At 34.6% G+C, this 17,966-nt stretch overlaps 2 protein-coding genes and 1 long non-coding RNA gene across 5 annotated transcripts in view; all 3 read right to left on the bottom strand.

Annotated features, from left to right (window-relative positions):
- Positions 1–591: 591 nt before the first annotated feature.
- LOC101514804 (uncharacterized) lies at positions 592–7,116 on the bottom strand. The gene is made up of 14 exons (XM_027334637.2): positions 6,944–7,116; positions 6,515–6,654; positions 5,559–6,398; positions 4,731–4,831; positions 4,512–4,626; positions 4,165–4,242; positions 3,900–3,992; positions 3,623–3,706; positions 2,710–2,808; positions 2,513–2,575; positions 2,139–2,169; positions 1,723–1,769; positions 1,490–1,548; positions 592–1,132 (listed from the first exon to the last, which is right to left on the bottom strand). Exons 2-14 carry the CDS (start codon positions 6,560–6,562, stop codon positions 922–924), a joined length of 1,869 nt encoding a protein of 622 aa, XP_027190438.1. The 5' UTR covers positions 6,563–6,654; positions 6,944–7,116; the 3' UTR covers positions 592–921.
- A 625-nt stretch (positions 7,117–7,741) lies between these two features.
- Positions 7,742–14,360, bottom strand: LOC101515572 (uncharacterized). 3 transcript variants are annotated; one of them, XM_027335153.2, is made up of 5 exons: positions 13,830–14,360; positions 13,530–13,646; positions 12,795–13,000; positions 9,193–10,399; positions 7,742–8,926 (listed from the first exon to the last, which is right to left on the bottom strand). In XM_027335153.2, the coding sequence occupies exons 3-5, from the start codon at positions 12,870–12,872 to the stop codon at positions 8,427–8,429; spliced, it is 1,785 nt and encodes a 594-aa protein (XP_027190954.1). In that variant the 5' UTR covers positions 12,873–13,000; positions 13,530–13,646; positions 13,830–14,360; the 3' UTR covers positions 7,742–8,426. The 3 variants fall into 3 exon arrangements, with proteins under 3 accessions (XP_027190954.1, XP_012571825.1, XP_004502233.1); XM_012716371.3 differs by having other exon boundaries at positions 12,795–13,047; positions 13,830–14,359; XM_004502176.4 differs by having other exon boundaries at positions 12,795–13,047; positions 13,530–14,359.
- Positions 14,361–16,417: 2,057 nt separating this feature from the next.
- Positions 16,418–17,966, bottom strand: part of LOC113786759 (uncharacterized) — a 7,439-nt gene continuing 5,890 nt past the window's right edge. The window contains exon 2 of the long non-coding RNA XR_012162949.1: positions 16,418–16,697. This is a non-coding gene — a long non-coding RNA (uncharacterized lncRNA). The remainder of the gene's footprint in view (positions 16,698–17,966) is intronic.

Below are 17,966 nucleotides of genomic sequence, written 5' to 3' on the forward strand. Positions count from 1 at the left end.
AGTGTATCTAATTTGATTTTTACATAATTTGTAGTTTTTCTTTTAGAATGATTTTTTTTTTATCTTCAAAACTCTTGGCCAAAATCAATTTTTTAGAATAATCATTCACAATCACTTTTTTGTCTGGAGAACCAAATATGATAAGAAAATGTTGTTTCCAAATTGCAATTATATTGACTTGGTCAATCTATATTTTCTTGTTCTCAAAAAAAGAACAAAGGTAGATACCCCAGTGTGTAATCAACCCATCATCTTCATTTTAAAAAGTTCCAAATAATAATAATTACTAATGTGATTCATGTCTTGCAAAACAAAAAATATGAATAAATATGTTTTTAGTAGCACGACTTTACTATTCGTCTTTATTTTGCTTTTTATAGACACTATTTTGAGGGACTAAAAACAACCATTTTGGCACATTGAATCTGGCTCTGGGCAAAAGAAGTTTGCATTTCTATTTTGCAGTGAAGAAAAGGTGATGAGTGCTTGTTTAAGCATTCTATTTCTAACCCATTTTCCATTAACAACTTCCATTTGCACGCAAGATGTTGGCAGTGTGATCCTAAACGGATTGTAAAAGACCTAAGCATATGTGGTGAAGGATATAGTTTACAAAACTACAAGTTACACCACCACAAATTTTAAGTACAATTTGCATCATGCAAATAATAATTTATTTAACAATTACACTTATTATTTTGATGGTGGAAATTGTGCTAAGCACCTGTGGCATTCTTGCAACTTGTGGCTTAAAAATAATCAAATACAATCATCCTTGTGTTGACTGCATAGTGTTTGGAAAAGGTTGGTTAATGTCAACTTGCAAACTTCATCTCATGTGAGTTAACTTGGTGTCACCATACTAAACTCTGTTCTTCTTTCCATGTTAGCACATGACAATCTGGAACAATCTCATCCATTTTAATTGAGAGTAGCCGTGGATTCAGAAATTGAGTCTTTGTTACCTTCAATATCAGATGGTTGAGATTCATGTTTTGCAGCAGCTTGTAATACCCGGTTTTGAACATCTAATGATGAAGGTGATGTAGGTAATCCTATGCCATTTGATTCCAATTTTCCAGCAGCCCATGAAAATGCTTGAGTTCCAAGTTTAACAGGAGCAAGCAATAACCTTAAAAGGACAGAAGAAAATAAAGAGGTTAAATTTCATAACAGATGCTAGAGTAACAACACCAAAAAAGGGTACACAAAATGATAGTTTTTGTTAGTTGTTATTTGCTAATTTAAATCGTATATTTGTCTAGGTGTTGATATGATAGGATATTTGTAACACTCAAGAAGAAAATACAATATAAAAAACGTTATGCTTTCGGAGTTGGTTTTCACCCAAAAAAAAAAAAGGTTAGCTACATGACTTGAATATTAAGATAACCGAATACATATAGGGCTATCAAATGATAATTAAACTATTCAAACACTGTCTAATTTCACGATTTATGACCAAGTATCCATAATGGAGTATACTTACTTCACATCTTGCTTCAAATCTTCTGACTTTTCATATGAAGAAAACCGCAGATATATCGTCTGGTGATATACATTGGAGAAATATGAGGAAATGAAAAATATGAGAAATCCTAGTAGACCAATATTATAGGCCCGTTATGGTATTCTCAACATAAGTTGAAATATGAACCATATATTTAAAAAAAATTAAAAAATACTTAATTGAAGGTTTTGCTGAAAAGAAAATGCACGTACCAAACTGAGGCCAAAAACACCAATTAACTGTAATGTCGTCTCCCACTCTGACACGGTATTGATTTTGCTTTGTTAGATATGGACAATAAAAAAACGAATGGTTAAGAATAAATTGATTGAAACAGTTAGGTTTTCATTAAAAAGACATCTTAGATTTCCAGTCACATGTGCGTGCTGTTAAATGGCATTCGAGATTTAGTTTTTTAAGCTACAGAATCAAAATAAATTTGCAAACACAATATAAGCTCTTAAACATTTTGTAAGAATAAGTAAACTAGTCAACTTCACATATAAACCGGTGTTTGTAGGTATATGTTTGCAGAGGCACATATTGAAGGGAAAAAATCTCCTCCTACCAACCAATTTTTTTCATTTCTGAACAAATTGATAGTTTACGAGAAAGAACATGCACGCACCTGCTAATGCATATGACCCCGCAAGTAGTGCCTGAATCCAAAGTAGTTGCATTTATTAGCAGATAGTAAAATCATGGTATAAGCTGACAAGATATTTACGTAAGACTATTGTTGATGATAGAACAACAGAATAAATTAACTAACTAGAAAGTGCTAACAAATTAATTTTTTTCCTATTTTACTATTCTCAATATATGGTTCTCCACTAAAAACTTGTTTTCTACCCTATGAAGGTATTCTTCATATCATGTTATAAAATGACACGAACCATATAAAACTAACTTAGGGATTAGCATACAGAGAATCCAACCAATATGAAAAATAATTATGTAGGAAAAATCACAAAGATGTCATACAAGTAACTTGACACTTACCGTACCATAACCTAAAAGTTGCCCAGGAGAAGGTCTAACATTTTCTAGAATTGCTTCAGCTTCCTGTGAACATACACAATGCATATTCCTTGTTAGTTTAGGAGAACCGAGCTTTCATCCCATTATTTTTTGTCATGTAAGCTAATAGAATTCATACTCATAAAGATACAGATTAACAGAGATAGCTTGACGAATACCTCATTGAGTATGGTAAGTGCTGTTTCAGGTTTTAGTTCCTTGATACGGAGACTTTGTTTCACCCAAGATTGAAAGCCACCTTGGACCAAATATGGATTCTGTACAATATCATACATAGCTTGCTAAATTTTATGCTACTCCAGTATATGAATTGGATTTCAAAGGTTGATGAATCAGTTGATTGTGTAGATGGTGTCTATTAGTGAACCACCACTAGAGCACATATACATACTATAATTTAAAGGAGCTGTCCCCAAGTCTAAAACAAATCTGTTTGGCTCTCGTATTGACACTAAAGGACTGAGTGCTACCTTTGAACATATGAGTTAGGGCATCTAGAATTCATCAAATTCTAGTTTTTGCTTTTTCATTTTCAATTTCAAACTAACGACCATCAAAATGTCTTGTGCTGGCTTATTATAAACTGCAAATCCCCATACTTTAACATTTTTCCAGGACTTCAATCCATTTACACTCATAACTGAGGTGAAGATGTGCAAAATTTATTTGATGATATGATAAAGATACTGCTTAGTAGGAAATCAAGCAGAAAATAGCAAAGACTTGAGTTATGTAGAATAGTAGTATGGTTGCTAGGATTCTTGTCTATTATTATCCTATTTTTTCACCATGCCAAAGCTCTTCAACCCTAACCTTAAAATTACAATCATCAGTTTCAAAATCCTATATCAGATATAGAAGTAGTACAAAGGTAATAAAGCTAAACTTTCTGTTATGCACAGGCTTCGGCAACCAAATAAGGTTTGGAAGGTGCTTTGATGAATTAGTAAACAGTAGGACAGAGGGAAGGTAAGATAGTTAACACAATGGGTTGCGGCAGTAGATTTATGTTGTCACTATAACATCAAAATTTTGCAGCAAATATATCTCAGAAGTTATTGACAGACTTGCCTTGACACCAATTTTCTTCAAGGATCTTGCAATGCCTTTAGAACGAGTACCATCAGCATCCAACACAATAACCTTGGAACTGTCCTATAGACCACAGAGAATAATTTTCTGAGACATCATTTCTCATGTAAATAATCAGGTGAAAACAAAAAGGTTTTAATAGACGAACTTCAAGTCATTGAATATATATTACTATATTAACACAGGTTATTTCATACACTTCCAAGTGACTTTATTCAGAAACCTAGACCGTATTTCGAGACACAAGGCTAAATACCTTAACAATTTTCATATTTCGAATAACAGCAGCAATCAATGAGTCATCTAGGTCTCTACCACCCTTCAACAACTTGCGTATGGAGCCATCAACCTGAAAATTACATAATATACTATTTTATTGGTAGATATATAACAAATTAATTGCTAATCCATATAACAAATGACAAAGATTCTGGATCTCTTCCATTTAACATAGTTTTTTTAAAAAGCTTTCCGTTGAACATAGTTAAGGAATACAGTATAAGTATTATCATGCTTTAAACCTCAATTGGAGCTACACTTGCATAGCGAAACCGAGTAGCCCTTCGAAGATCAGGAACACCGTCTTTTTCTCGCAAGTCCTGCATATAGTAAAGGAGCAGTAACTTCATTGGTCAACATTAATATGAAAATAGTTAGCCAAACAAATGCAAACAGATATGAAAACTTCTATAATACGAAAAGACCATAGTTTGAGTTTGGAAGAAGGGTGGTACAAAGATAGAATAAGCATCAAAAGATTCAAAACACGAGATATCTTAAGTCTTGACTTTACTTTAATAAACTGTATGACCGTTTCTCCCGCTTTGAATTAAAAATGCCAGAAAAAGTTGACCGTAACATAACTTGCCTCAGTGCGGACATCTATAAGTACAGCATTTGAGTCCCCGGCCAAGAGCTCGAAAGCTGATTCAGGGGATAAATCTCCTGAGTAACCTCCATAAGTCCACAACCAATAAACAGCCCTGCATATATCTGACATCTATTACAGATGGCGTTTGGTGGTGGAATTTAATTCTTCAATGTAGGTAATAACATATTTTACTTTTTTGGAAAGATAAATTCATACCATAATGTTGCTGAAGAGCCCACAAAAACAATAAATGGAATAATTGGATCATTTGGATCCAAGCCAAGACTCTTCTCCAACGAATAGAAAGTCGTGTAAATCTGCTTGAGACATAAAGTATCAACATATAATATGTGAACAGGCTAGAAAGGTGCTAGCAAATTCAGAATGTTTGCGAAATGAAACAACATATATTAAGATTGAGAACATAGAGGATTTCAGAAATGAATTAAAGCAAAGAACTTCTTACGTTATAGCTGATAAAGAGCCATCCATATAAAATATCGATGTTTTGACTCATTTGATAATTCAAATCTAATTTCAGACATTAAACAAAACAAAATTTTCAAGAGAAAGTAAAAAAAAATTGACGCTTTGGAGAGTAAAGAATCCTGTTGAATCTCAATTAATACATTACCTGTTGAGCTGCAGACCCAACAGGCCTTAAGATTTGTGTTGCTTTATCTTCATACACATTGACTGAATCCCTAATCTCTGCAGGAAGGAACTCCTTGGCTGATCCATAAAGGTAAACAACATAGGAAGCCCCAGTTGATAAAGAACTCTCTACCGCAACGATTGTGCGGCGCAACACATCACTAGCCAAAGCAGGTGTTAATTGGTTCATAATGATTTATATTTTCTCTAGTGATATGTCCTTCAACAACCTTTCGGGGAGCATTCCACTAGAGATTGGACAACTACAGAACCTTGTGGCTCTGTATGTCTAACTATGAAGAGTTTTGTGCTTGATGTTTTGTGTTTATTCCTTGTCGGGTAACCATTTTGAGAGTAAAGAATCATGTTGAATCTCAATTAATACATTACCTGTTGAGCTGCAGACCCAACAGGCCTTAAGATATGTGTTGCTTTATCTTCATAGACATTGACTGAGTCCCTAATCTCTGCAGGAAGGAACTCCTTGGCTGATCCATGAAGGTAAACAACATAGGAAGCCCCAGTTGATAAAGAACTCTCTACTGCAACGATTGTGCGGCGCAACACATCACTAGCCAAAGCAGGTGCCTTATTTGTGACTCCACTTACCTCACTTGAAAAGCTAGTAATTTTCTTATTCGCCAATTCACTCGTTTGATCAACAGCAGAAAATGCCTTACTAAAAGCATTATCTGCCGATGTAGTAGCATTTTTAACAACGGAATCGATGAAAGAAGTGGCTGTATCCAGCGAGCTTCGTAAAGCAGTTTCTCCCTTACTAATAGAAACATTAAATGACTCATTGATTCCAGAAAACAGGTCACCAACACTTGCTTTTGTAGACGATTCATTACCCCCTTCAACCAAACTACTCGTTGATTCAAACTTCCCCGACGTTACATCAGTACTAAAAAATAGAGCCTCCGGTTGTGCAGGTGCTACTAATGCATCAGATCCTTCAATTGACTGTCCTGCAAAGTCTACTAATTCCTCCGGCACAGTCGATAAACTATATCTAAATTCTCCATTACCAAGTAAATAATCCCCATCTGCTTTCATTGGCGAATAACCCCACGATATGATACTCTTTGTAGCTTGTGCTGTAAATGAATTTCTGAATGAAGATGTTCCATAATGCAAACCTAGATATACACTTTCTTCTACCACACATCTAGTCTCAAAATCCTTTCGAATTGGACACAGAGATTGTAGTCCACCAAATAAGGGAATCTACAATAACAACAAGATCAACAGTTTTAAGAGTTCAACCAAACACGGTGAGCATTCAATAATTCTAGGAACAAAAGAGCGTTGGAAAATCAAAGATAAATGAATAGAAAATTGACCTGGGAAGATGGGGAATAGCAGGGTGTAGCTGAGCAAAATGGTAACATTCTCGTGTTGAATTGAAGATGATGAATGAGTGAACGATGAACAACGCATCAATCAAATATAATCAGATCCTCGTAGACGTAGCTATCATCCTCTGCTACAAATCAAATCAAATCAATGCATGCATTAAGCTATTTCTTTCTTTCTATTTTTTGGAAGGAATGAGGTATAAAATTGGAGTAAAAGGAACTACGATTCTGGAGTTGTTGAAAAGTTTTGAGAACAATGTGTCATTGTAAATTGTTATTAGCAAGTTTGAGTTTCAGAATAACAAGCAAAAGTGAATTAATCTCACTAGTCACTACTCTAATCTAATCTAATGTAATCTAATCTAATACTAGTATGTATTGAGTTTAATTTAAATATTTAACAGTGGCACTCACCTTAGCTTCTTTGAGTGTATGATTGTCTCCTTTTATTTTTCCTTAATTTATTATTATTTGTTGTAATTTGATCAAAGTTATGGTTACTTGTTTATGAATTTTAGTAAAAGAAATGTTTTGGTAGATTATCCAAAGGGAAATAGAGGGTATGGTCGAACGCGCCTAGCTCATCCTATTCACTACCACACTTTTGTCTCTAATATATTATTATGAATGAACCAGACACAAACTCACATCACATATGGATCACTCATTTTTATTTTCCAACTCCTTCTAAATGCCAAACAAATTCTCTAGTTACAGACTTTTTTAATGTCTAAATCACTTTAACTAGTTACAGAAATTTTATGACATGACATTTTTCTTTAAAAAAAAAATAGTGAGAAGAACTACAAAAAAGAAAAAATTTAAATCTATTAAATATTTACAAAGAAGTTTATATCCGCCAATAATACTAATAGAAATCGAAGATGCAGCGTACGAATTTAATGTCTTTTATTTGAAGCATTATTGTTTATGAAATATATATTTCTTTATCAACTTCTTAGAATATTTATTTAAGTCTTAATCGGACTAACTTAGCGTCTGAGCCTTTCAGGTCGAGTTAATTGGGCTTACTTTCATTTATTTTAATTAAATATGAAGCAACCCTTACGCAACTTTGATTCGCCTCGCCTCCCCCATTTGATTACACTTGGCAATCTATTCATACAAGAATAATTATTTACAGCATTTTTTTCAATTATAGCTGACAATAGATGAATTACATTATTTTTTTTGAAAATAAATCAATAACCGTCGAGAAACAAGTCAACCATCCCTTGAAATAATTTCAACTCAACCTTGCCTTTTCGGAAAGCAAGCACTAGTGCAAAACCAAGTTTACAGAGCTAAATAAATGAATCTGACTACTACTTTTTCCCCTCTCTATCATACATAATTTTTAAAATAAAAGTTCTATGTTACAAATCAAAATTGTGGTGGAGTTGCATAAGCCATATCTAATTTTTCTCAAATTCTCATTCTCAATTAGAAAAAAGCTAGCTGCCCAGGCTCAACTCTAGGCAAAAATAATTTTTTTTAAGGAAGAAAACCAAAGTTGCACAATCTTGTACATCCTTTCTCCACAACCTGTGGCTACCTTTATGAGGTCTACTTTGTAAATGAATTATTACTATTGTGTGTGGAGTGAGAACTGCACTCTCAACCTGGCCTTGCAGCAATGCACCAGCCATGCAATCACTTCTGCATTGTTTCCCTTCCGAACAGTTCAAGATCAAGGCAGTCAGTCAGACATAAGTACCCATCTAAGCATACCTTGCGATCACAGCGAGTTAGAGCGCAAATGATAAAAGAATGCATTGTCAGGTGTGGAATCAATTTCTAGCCCAGAGTCTGCTGTTCCTCCCAAATAGATGAGCCAACAACAGACGGTAATTCGTGCAGATATTTTTGAAGTAATGTGTGCCACAAAAATTATCAATCAATATGGAATGACGTATGGCAGAGCAAAAACATCTGCAGGCTCTATATGCACAACTTCTGCCCATACCTGCAGTGTATCCACGACCTCTGAAGATTTCACCAAAGGTTTTCTTTCTTGCGAATGATTGCTGCCAAACAGCCACTCTTGGTCATCAAAATCAGACCACTCATTTGCTTTTGGTACAGAATATACCTCACTTATGTACTTGGTATCTGGATGAGGTGGTTTTGTAGATATTTTAGTCGTAGATATTTTAGTCACTGGATCAGCTGGCTTGGGAGCGGTGGGAATCTTTTTTGGAGAAACAGCAGGTGTTGGAGCTTCAATGATGCCATTTGTCTTGCGTTCCATGTTTTCTACCTTAACATTAGTGGCGGCTACTGGCCCATCTGAAGCATTTTGAAGGGAAATTTGGCAAGGTTCCAAGATCCTTCCATTTTCAGTGAAAGGATGAGAGGAAGAGGGCCTTGGCAACTTACTGGGCCTACTTTCATTGGCTGTAAGAAAATTCAAAGAATTATAAAATCGTCAGCCAGCTACAAAATAATTAGCATACAAACTCATGAAAATTGAACACCGTAGTTGAAAAAATATTCCCATCTATGAAAATATAAAAAAGGTTTTGATGTCACTAGAAACCTGACATAATCTCATAGAATGTAGTTTTGCTATTAGGTCAACAAAATAGACTCATGTCTAATGACAACCTAATGGAATTCATTGAACAGAAATTAGAACATGATTCATTACATACGGAACTCACCATGTAGAAATCCATTTGAATCGATTTCCTTCTGTTTAGTATGGCACTCACCATGTAGAAATCCATTTGAATCAATTTCCTTCCGTTTATTGAGATTTTTATTATGGTACTCACCATGTAGAACTCCATTTGAATCAATTTCCTTCTGTTTATTAAGATTTTCCCCGATGATAGAATTTTCATGGCTGTGCTTGGATACTTGTGCAGAAGAATTTAAGCCTATTAGGCCAGCTTTGTTGCTTTCTTTTAATTTATTCTGCTCTCCATTTCTATGCTCAATTTTCTCCTTTGCTTTATCCTCCTTTTTTTTCTTTTTATCCCTGTCTTTGTCCTTCCCATGCCCTTTCTTCTCCTTCTCGTTTCCTTTTCTTTTATCTCCTCGTTTATCATCTTTCTTTTTATCTCCCCGCTTATCATCTTTCTTTTTATCTCCCCGCCTATCATCTTTTTTTTCCTTAACCCTTTCTGTTCCTTCAACTGTTCCTTCCAAAGTTTTGACAAAAATCTTCTCCAAAGGTCTGGGCTTTTCATTGACCCTAGGATAACAATTTCCAGCATGATTCTGTACTGCTGCATTTCCAATTGGTTGGGCTTCAGCCCAGATTTCTCTCCCATCAATCTTCGTAGCATCAACACCTTTACCCTGGAACTTCTCCTTGCCATCGGGCCAGGTGCCAGTGCCAGTGCTACTACTCTTAGCAACCACCCTAACAGTCCCTTCATCCTTTCTACAGTCTGCGATGGTAAACTTTTGAACCAATTGATTCCCAGCTCTTCCATCATTGTCTCTAATCCTCCTGTCCAACTCCATGCGGAATTTAGAGTCCTTGTTCTCTTCAACCAGATGATTATTCGCTCTGGCCATCTCTCCATTGTTACTGGCATACTGTTTGGTAAGTCTATCATCAAACAAGATATCCTTTGTATCATTTTGTTTGATTTCCTTTTGATGTAGATTAATGCCATTGAGACCCTGGGCTTGTGTTGGAAATCCTTTCTCGTTTGCAGCACTGATTTTACTTTTATCTTTACCCTTGTCCTTGTCCTTATCTTTATCTTTATCTTTCTTTTTTTCTTTCTTCCTTTCTTTTTTGTCCTTTTTATCCTTATGCTTTCCATCCCTTCCTTCCTTCTCCCCCTTTTCCTTACTTTCCTTCTTCGCTTTGTCCTTTTTCTCTTTTTTATGTTTTTTTTCTCTGTGCCTTTCCTGCAAGTTCACAGTAAAAATTAGATATTAGAAACAGTAATCAATAAGAAAGCAAAACAAAATGGGTTTGCATCCCCACTCCTCCCATTAAAATAACATAACATCCATAGAAGAACTGCTCAACATGGTCCTTGAAGATCTGGAAAAAGTAACAACAAATTCAAGACCTTTAACTCCCACTCTATCAGTCTATCTATCTATATGCAAAACATGCAAAATTAGTGGCTAATTTATAACCAAACAAACAGATAGAAAAAATTATTATAAAAATGATAGCCAATATGCTTCTGTACTGCCAACAAATTATAACACTTCTCTGCAAACAGATAATAACTTCACTTGCAATAAATAAAACCCATACTGGCATAGGAACCCCATATCCAGTTCAGCAAAAGAATGACCATTTGTTTTCTATTTGAGGTGAAACTATGGAAGTAAAGAAGATGTCCTTTTGTTCTTTCGAGGCAATATTTCTTACAATACAGTAGTACCAATATGCAAGTAAATAATATTCAGCAACTTGTATTTCAAACATTAAAAATCCTAACAAATTGCTTGACAGAGCATTGGTTCCAACGAAGAATTACCACTATCTTAGGAGCATTTTCTAATGCAAAATAACACTAAGATGCCTGTGCATAAGGCTGCCCATTTTTAATATTAACCTAGCTACACAGTTCCAAATAGTGCTAGTGCACTTATAGTGATCCTAGTCCCAGGCAACATACCATAAGTATAATATCTTACCCTCAAGGCTTCAACAACATCAAGCCCAAAGGTTATTCTTTTACATCAAAATGATGTTTTGTCCAACTGTCCAGGTGTATTTTTCGTCCATAAAGAGATGGTGCACCGAAATCATATTTCTCAATGTCCAACAACATATATGTTTGAATTTTCTACACATTTTCAATTCAACATAATATATCAACCATACCCAAATATGTGAACTATTACTTTTCCCATTTAAAGGAGTTATAATTTGAAAACTGCAGATTACTTATACATCTAACCATACACTATGTTTTGACCTTCACCTAGCCCACACCAAGCATATACAGCACCACGAAAACAGAGAAAAATCCAAATAGCAGTATGCTTGTGTTGTATGACCAACAAACTGGGGCTAGATGGAAGGGAGTGGAAGGAGGGAATATTTTAAATAACGTGTTTGGTTCAGTTTTTATGAGGGGAGGGGAGCAAAATCCCTATTAAACCTCATTTTGCTCTCCCTTCATTATGGGAGGATTAGGAGGGGAGGTGACTAAACACATAAATTTACCATTTATAATCCCTCCCCTCTTTTGAACCAAACATATCTCTACTCCCCTTCCCTCTCCTCTATTCCCTCCTCTCCATTGAACCAAACAGACCCTAATACGTATTTTTCTTTTCCAATATAAGATAACTTTGAAATAAATGATAGATAAGCACTTCGACCGTGTACCAAACTCAAATGAGTGAAAATAAGAATCGGTATACCAATTGAGTGATAAGGTGGTTTGGGGGAGTAACATTTGAGCATAGGGGTTAGAGAGATATGGCAATGTCAATGTGGGTTCAAATCCCCCACTAACATTACTAACATTTGCCGTTCAAAAATAAAAAGAACTAACATCCCAAAAAATGGAGAAAACTTCAAGGGACCAAAAATAAATGGGTGCAAATAACACAAACCAAGATCTTATTTAAATCTTAAGGGAAAGTGAAAAAACAAGGAAATCATATAAACTTTTAATCTTTGTCTCTTTACCAGAAAAGATAGAATATTCCCCTCTACATGTTCAGCACTAGGAAACTCATCAATCCAAAATTCAGAGATAAACAAAAACATCTACCGTGAAGCATGATAAAGGAAACAATAGATGAGTGTGCCCACAGGGACTGTTGTTAGCCACAAGAACAAAACTCTATCAACCAGGGGTCCACAATCAAGATAGGCTAAAAAATCAATCACCTTTTACTGCATGTGTACCCAAACCCCAATCAAAAAATATCCTTTTGTTTTCTGTGTGTGTGGAATATCAAAGTGACCGTTTCATAGGCTTCATGTTATCAGTTTACAAAGACCTTTAACTAAGTTGGCTTTATCTACCATTCAGAAGAAATAGATGAAAAAATTATCTAGTCCATAAGGACCATAACTAAGCCAGAACATTTTAAAAACCATTTTAATGGTCAGGAAAGCATGGTAATTCAGATCTTCTGCCGTGATGGGATTCAAAGAAAGGAAGGAGTCATAGACAACCTCGCCTTAAATTTTGCAAAATGAAAAATGAACCTTATTCATGAAGATTTAACACTAAGCACACACACACAAAAAATCCAGTTTTGCATTCCAGATAATGATAAGTCAAACAATTTGTACAGTACAATACAGGAAAATCGGATTAACCTTTTTCAGTAAATCCACATCATCAGTTCTAGATTTCTTTTCATATCCTGGAGGTGGAAATGGAAAACAACGCGACATTGCACAAAATCCAGATATGCCGAGTGTATCTTCTCTGCAAAACTGAGAATGCTTCAATCACTTTCCAGTAGCACTGTTCCAGAAAGGGATCGAACCGGCAACTATTCTCCTGTCCATGCACCATGTCACTGCATTCATTTCAAGCTTTAATATTCCTCCATAAGCTTCTTACTCACTACAAACACAAATCATAGAAACCACTAGGGTTTACTTCCTTTCACCAAATATGCAAATAGCCGAAACTAATATTACTGAAATTTGATTCAAAATCAGCGTTGAACACAACAACCACTCAATCAAACTAACTAACTAGTATTACAAATCTAAATGATTCAATTCAACACAACCCCGTTAAGTATTTTCTTAGGATTAAGATCTTTACAGTAATATATTAAGCTCATATCATATCCTCTATCAGATTTTCCTTTTTAGTGATGGCCCAAAACCACAATCATTTCCCAACAAAGATGAAAAAACCAAGCCTTTGCAGTGTGTCTAAAATTGGTTCTGAAAGTGTTGATCACTGTATAAACAGAATTAATATAAACAATCCTCTTCCATGCTCATATAAGCAGCAATGTTAAATAGCATCTTAAGAATAAAGAATCTCCAAGTACAAATTCTCAAGCACTGAATTTCCAAATCCACAATTCGAACCTCTAAAGAGATCGGAGCTTGTGCCCATTTCACGCAACCTTCTTTGCTTTGATTCAAAACCCTTATCAGTCCGAAATTCCAAATTCAGCAACTATATAGTTACGATCCAATGAAACCCTAGAAAATCCAGCAACACAAACAAGCTGAGTACATACGGGAATCGCGAATACCCACAAAGAATTTTAAAAAAGAAACCCTAATTCCAACCCTAAATATATCTCTATCAATTGTAAAATAAAAAACTAAAATCGTTTGAAAATAAAATAAAAAGAGAGATAGAATAAAACGGTTTTTAGGTACCTAAGCAAAGCAATAATAGGTATCGATGAAAAGGGGGAAAAGAAGCTCTGATTCGAAGCGTGAACGTGGGATTGGAAATTGGAAGAACGAAAGGAAAATTAGTGAGAAGAGATTATTATGAACTTGTCCACTACAAAGTGGGCATTGCAAGAGAACAAGATCTCTATTTCATTCGCGGGATGAATGAATAAAATGAAAAATAAATATTAAAAAAAAAAAAAAGGTATAGCTGAGATAAATATAAAAACGTGTTATTTTTGTTATTTATTTATGGTATGGGAATGATAGAGGGTTGAACTGGTTTTGTTGGTTCTAGATTCTGGGTTTTCTTTCTTCACCCACTGTTTCCTTTGTTGTGTGTGTGTGTGTGATGGTTACTGCTTGTTCTTGTGTGTGTTTTTGTTATTTATGTAATAGTTTTTCTTTATTTTCCAAATTTCTTTCCTCTCTCAATATCCTAGCATTTAATTTTGGGTGTTATACGGCAAATATACGGATAGATAGATACACAGCAATAGTAATACACGTATATCAGGTTTGTAAAACGGCACTATCACTTTGCACAGACATCAATCATTATAGACTTTTTTTTCTTTTGTTTGTAAAAAAATTCTAGGACTTCTCCTTTTCTGTTAGAGATTCACTAGGGACAATCGTGTATAATATTATTACATTATAGGTAGGTTTAGATAGAGTATATAGATAGAGTCTTTTTTAACTTAACTCATAGGTTGGTCAAAATAATTATTTCAATCAAAGGTATAATTTAATAATTTCTAAATAATTCATCATTAATTGAAATTTATTGACCATTTTATTTCATAGGTAAATTTTATTGACCATTAAATTTAATTTCTTTATTAGGTATAATATTTGCTCAAAAACTAGTTACATAAGGTATTTGATATTTGTGTCTATGTTTATTTTATTTTTATTTTTTTAAATAGTATTTATACTCGAGTTGAGTTATACGTGGATAAGTCTATATTTTGATATGTCATTAATGCATTTGATTTTAGCTTATAAAGACATTAACTTATAAATTAAAAGAGTTAAAAAAAATTAAAATTATAAATTGTTGAAGAAACTAGTTTTACGCTACGGTCCACCGTTATTTGTCAGTAAACATGACTAGTAATGTAAGTCTTAAATGACGTTATTTTTATTAAAAAAGAATCTTAAAAATGATATGATTATTGAAAATGTGATTAGATAAAATAGAAATGATACATAGGTGTTAAGTCGTTTCAGCCTAAAAGTCTAATAATTGTTGGAGATATTAATGTTGTAGCTATGATGGTGTTTTAGAATGGTGGTTGCCACTAGTAGTAATGTGGTGGTGACTCATAGCCTCCATGCCTCAAAGGATTATCCTCTTCCATTTTCTTTTACTACTAAGGCTTAAGTTAGGATGGCGTTTGAGAGTGCTAGTAGTGTGGTGGTGTTGGTTACAACTATTGGTAGTGTGGTGGTGACTCCTAGCCTTCATGCCTCGAGGATTATCCTCATCCCTCATTTTGACTCTAACACCTCATATGGTTTGTGAGCAGTATCTAATTTGGAACTCAAGTGGAATCTATGGCAGTAGCTCCAAATAAAACTACAAGAAATGGTCAAATGAACAAGTGAGTGATATAAGGATGTGATAGAGACAACACATTGAGATAAGAACACTCATATGGTTGAATTTATAAAGATGTGGCAACATATAAGGGAGACGATAGGAAATTGTTAGGGGATAAATAATAGATAAAATGAGGTTGAATGTCATTGTCACGGTCAATTTAACATTATTGATGTTACGAGGTTATTATAATTATTAGCGGTCTTGGTCACCATTAACACACATGTAGACAGATTGATTGTTGTGCATTATGGAGCGTTTGGTGTCATTGTCAATTTAAATTTTGAATTTTTAACTTTTGGTTATTGTGTTATACAAAGATATGGTTATAGATGTCATGTACATAGACCTGACCCGTCAATAATTCTTCCAAAAATAATTCATACTAATTATCACAATTGTATGACCGCGTATAAGGGTCAATATGAAATACACAACCGTGTATTTTAGAAATCAAAGTAATGATAGAATTTATTGTTTATAAAGTATTTGCTACCTGTCAGTATGGTAGAATTTATTGTTTATAAAGTATTTGCTACCTGTCAGTATGGTAGAATTTATCTAACTACCTGCCTATATATACTTGTAACTTGTTACATGCATCTATTTTAAAATGAACATTCTCATTGATTTATTTAGTTTTGAGATTGCATGTAAAATATTTGAGAATGTTCTCTGAGTAATTGTGTATTGTAAAAGTTTTTGATTGTTCCGCCAAACCGTACTCAAGATATCTTCTTTCAAGTATTTGAGTTTCACCAAATGAAAAACTATTATGAGCATTATATATGAGATGTTAAATTTGCTGCATTAATGTTGCTGATCTTTTAAGGACCTCCTACCACGGTGGTCCATGCTATAACCCACCTTTAATTCAAAACCAAATGTTCACTATTCCAAATATTAGAAACGCATATCCCTTGTGAATTTGAAGTAGTGAAACAAATTCAGACAGATGGGAGAGTAAAAAAGAATTAAAACTCGGAAGTTAAATATTAATATATATTCATATGAAATGTTAAGAACGCTCGTCCGATTGTAAAGATAAGTGACAAACATAAGATGGCTTGAAATTACAAAAGAAAATTATGAAGTCAAAATATCCCAAGATGTTCTCTGGCACAAAACACCAACAGATTAAAATACACCTGGAAGTCTGTCCACGCTTTCACCTCGACATGTCAGTCTAACACAACCAAAACTAGTTTCACAGCAGGTGAATACAATGCAATGGACATGATTTCCTGCAAAAAGTAAGGTAAACTATGAGAATGATCTCCTTGCAAGTTGTGACTTGTTGAAGGTAGATCTAGAACTTGCATTTGATTACTAGCATTTGTTAAATTCAATAACCTATTTAGTGAGTTGTGACTCGTTGAAGGTAGAGCTAGTAACCTGTGTTGTGTATGGATGTAACATACATTTACATCTGTATGTACTCACACACTCACTCTCCTCAAAGCTTTGTCGTTTTGATTTTGTATAAAATTAAGTATTGATAAGAAAATGCAATGATTTTGTTAGATGGCAAAAAAGTTGTGACATAGCAAATGTGAAATTTGTGGATGTTACTATTGGAGCTGGGGTTGAGGGAAGAGGTAAGTGAGAGATAGGGGGAGGGAAGAGATAGTAATATAGTGTGGCAAACTAAATTTATTTATTTATTAGCTATGTGGGTTGTGTGGATTCAACCATTGTTCACCATTCAACGAGTTGAAACAATGGAACCATGACACAAAAAGTATATGGCTAGTTATTTTGAGCATGATAAGACTAATAGCCCTAAGCCTACTATTAGAAATGTATATCAGAGGGGAAATAGGAGAGTTTGGTTGAAAACTTCCTAATGTAACACATGTCTAAAAGTTAGTTAGGCAGTTAGTGGTTGAAAACTTCCTAATGTAACACGTGTCTAAAAGTTAGTTAGGCAGTTAGGGAATAAATGAACTATAAGAAGGAATAGCTGTTAGAAGTTGAGGCAGTTTTGGGTGTTAACAGAATTTCTGGTTGTGGAACCAGCAAGGTCGTGGGACCTATTGTAACCATTCTTCTTCTATTCAATTCAATAAAATTCTTTTTGTTCTTCCTAGCAGAATCACTCTGATTCTGATTAGGTTGACTGATTCATTGTTCAATTCCCTTTTTTTGTTAATTCCAGTGGTTGTATCACTGGTATCAGAGCACCGTTTCTGGTGCCTGAGGGAGTGGATCCACCACCAACCAATCGCTGCCGCAATCGTCTATGGTCTCTACCAGAAGAATGGCACGAAACGATGAGAGTTGGACTCAAGAGATGGAGGAGCTGAAGCAAGATCGCGAGAGAATGAGATTGCGATTGGAGCTTAACGAAGCTCGAATGCAGAAAACCGAAGAGCTGTTATCGGCGATAGCCAACAAATTGGGGATAAACGGAAATGGACACTCGCGGGAGGGTGGAAGCGAAAGTGAGAATGAAGGAGAGAGTCATCAGCGGAGTTTGAATCCAAATTGTTGGAGAAGATTGGAAATCCCTA

This window comes from Cicer arietinum, chromosome 5 (genome assembly GCF_000331145.2).
Source record: "Cicer arietinum cultivar CDC Frontier isolate Library 1 chromosome 5, Cicar.CDCFrontier_v2.0, whole genome shotgun sequence".
In the NCBI taxonomy this organism is placed as follows: Eukaryota; Viridiplantae; Streptophyta; class Magnoliopsida; order Fabales; family Fabaceae; genus Cicer; species Cicer arietinum.

Coding starts and splice junctions, on each gene's coding strand:
- LOC101514804 (XM_027334637.2), bottom strand. CDS start 6,562: ATGTTACCATTTTGCTCAGCTACACCCTGCTATTCCCCATCTTCCCAG. Junction 2,809..3,622: donor TGAAGAAAATTGGTGTCAAG/GCAAGTCTGTCA, acceptor GATATTGTACAG/AATCCATATTTGGTCCAAGG. Junction 1,770..2,138: donor GGGGTCATATGCATTAGCAG/GTGCGTGCATGT, acceptor ATACCGTGTCAG/AGTGGGAGACGACATTACAG.
- LOC101515572 (XM_027335153.2), bottom strand. CDS start 12,872: ATGTCGCGTTGTTTTCCATTTCCACCTCCAGGATATGAAAAGAAATCT. Junction 10,400..12,794: donor ATGTGGATTTACTGAAAAAG/GTTAATCCGATT, acceptor GTGAACTTGCAG/GAAAGGCACAGAGAAAAAAA. Junction 8,927..9,192: donor TTCAAATGGATTTCTACATG/GTGAGTTCCGTA, acceptor ATTTTCTTACAG/CCAATGAAAGTAGGCCCAGT.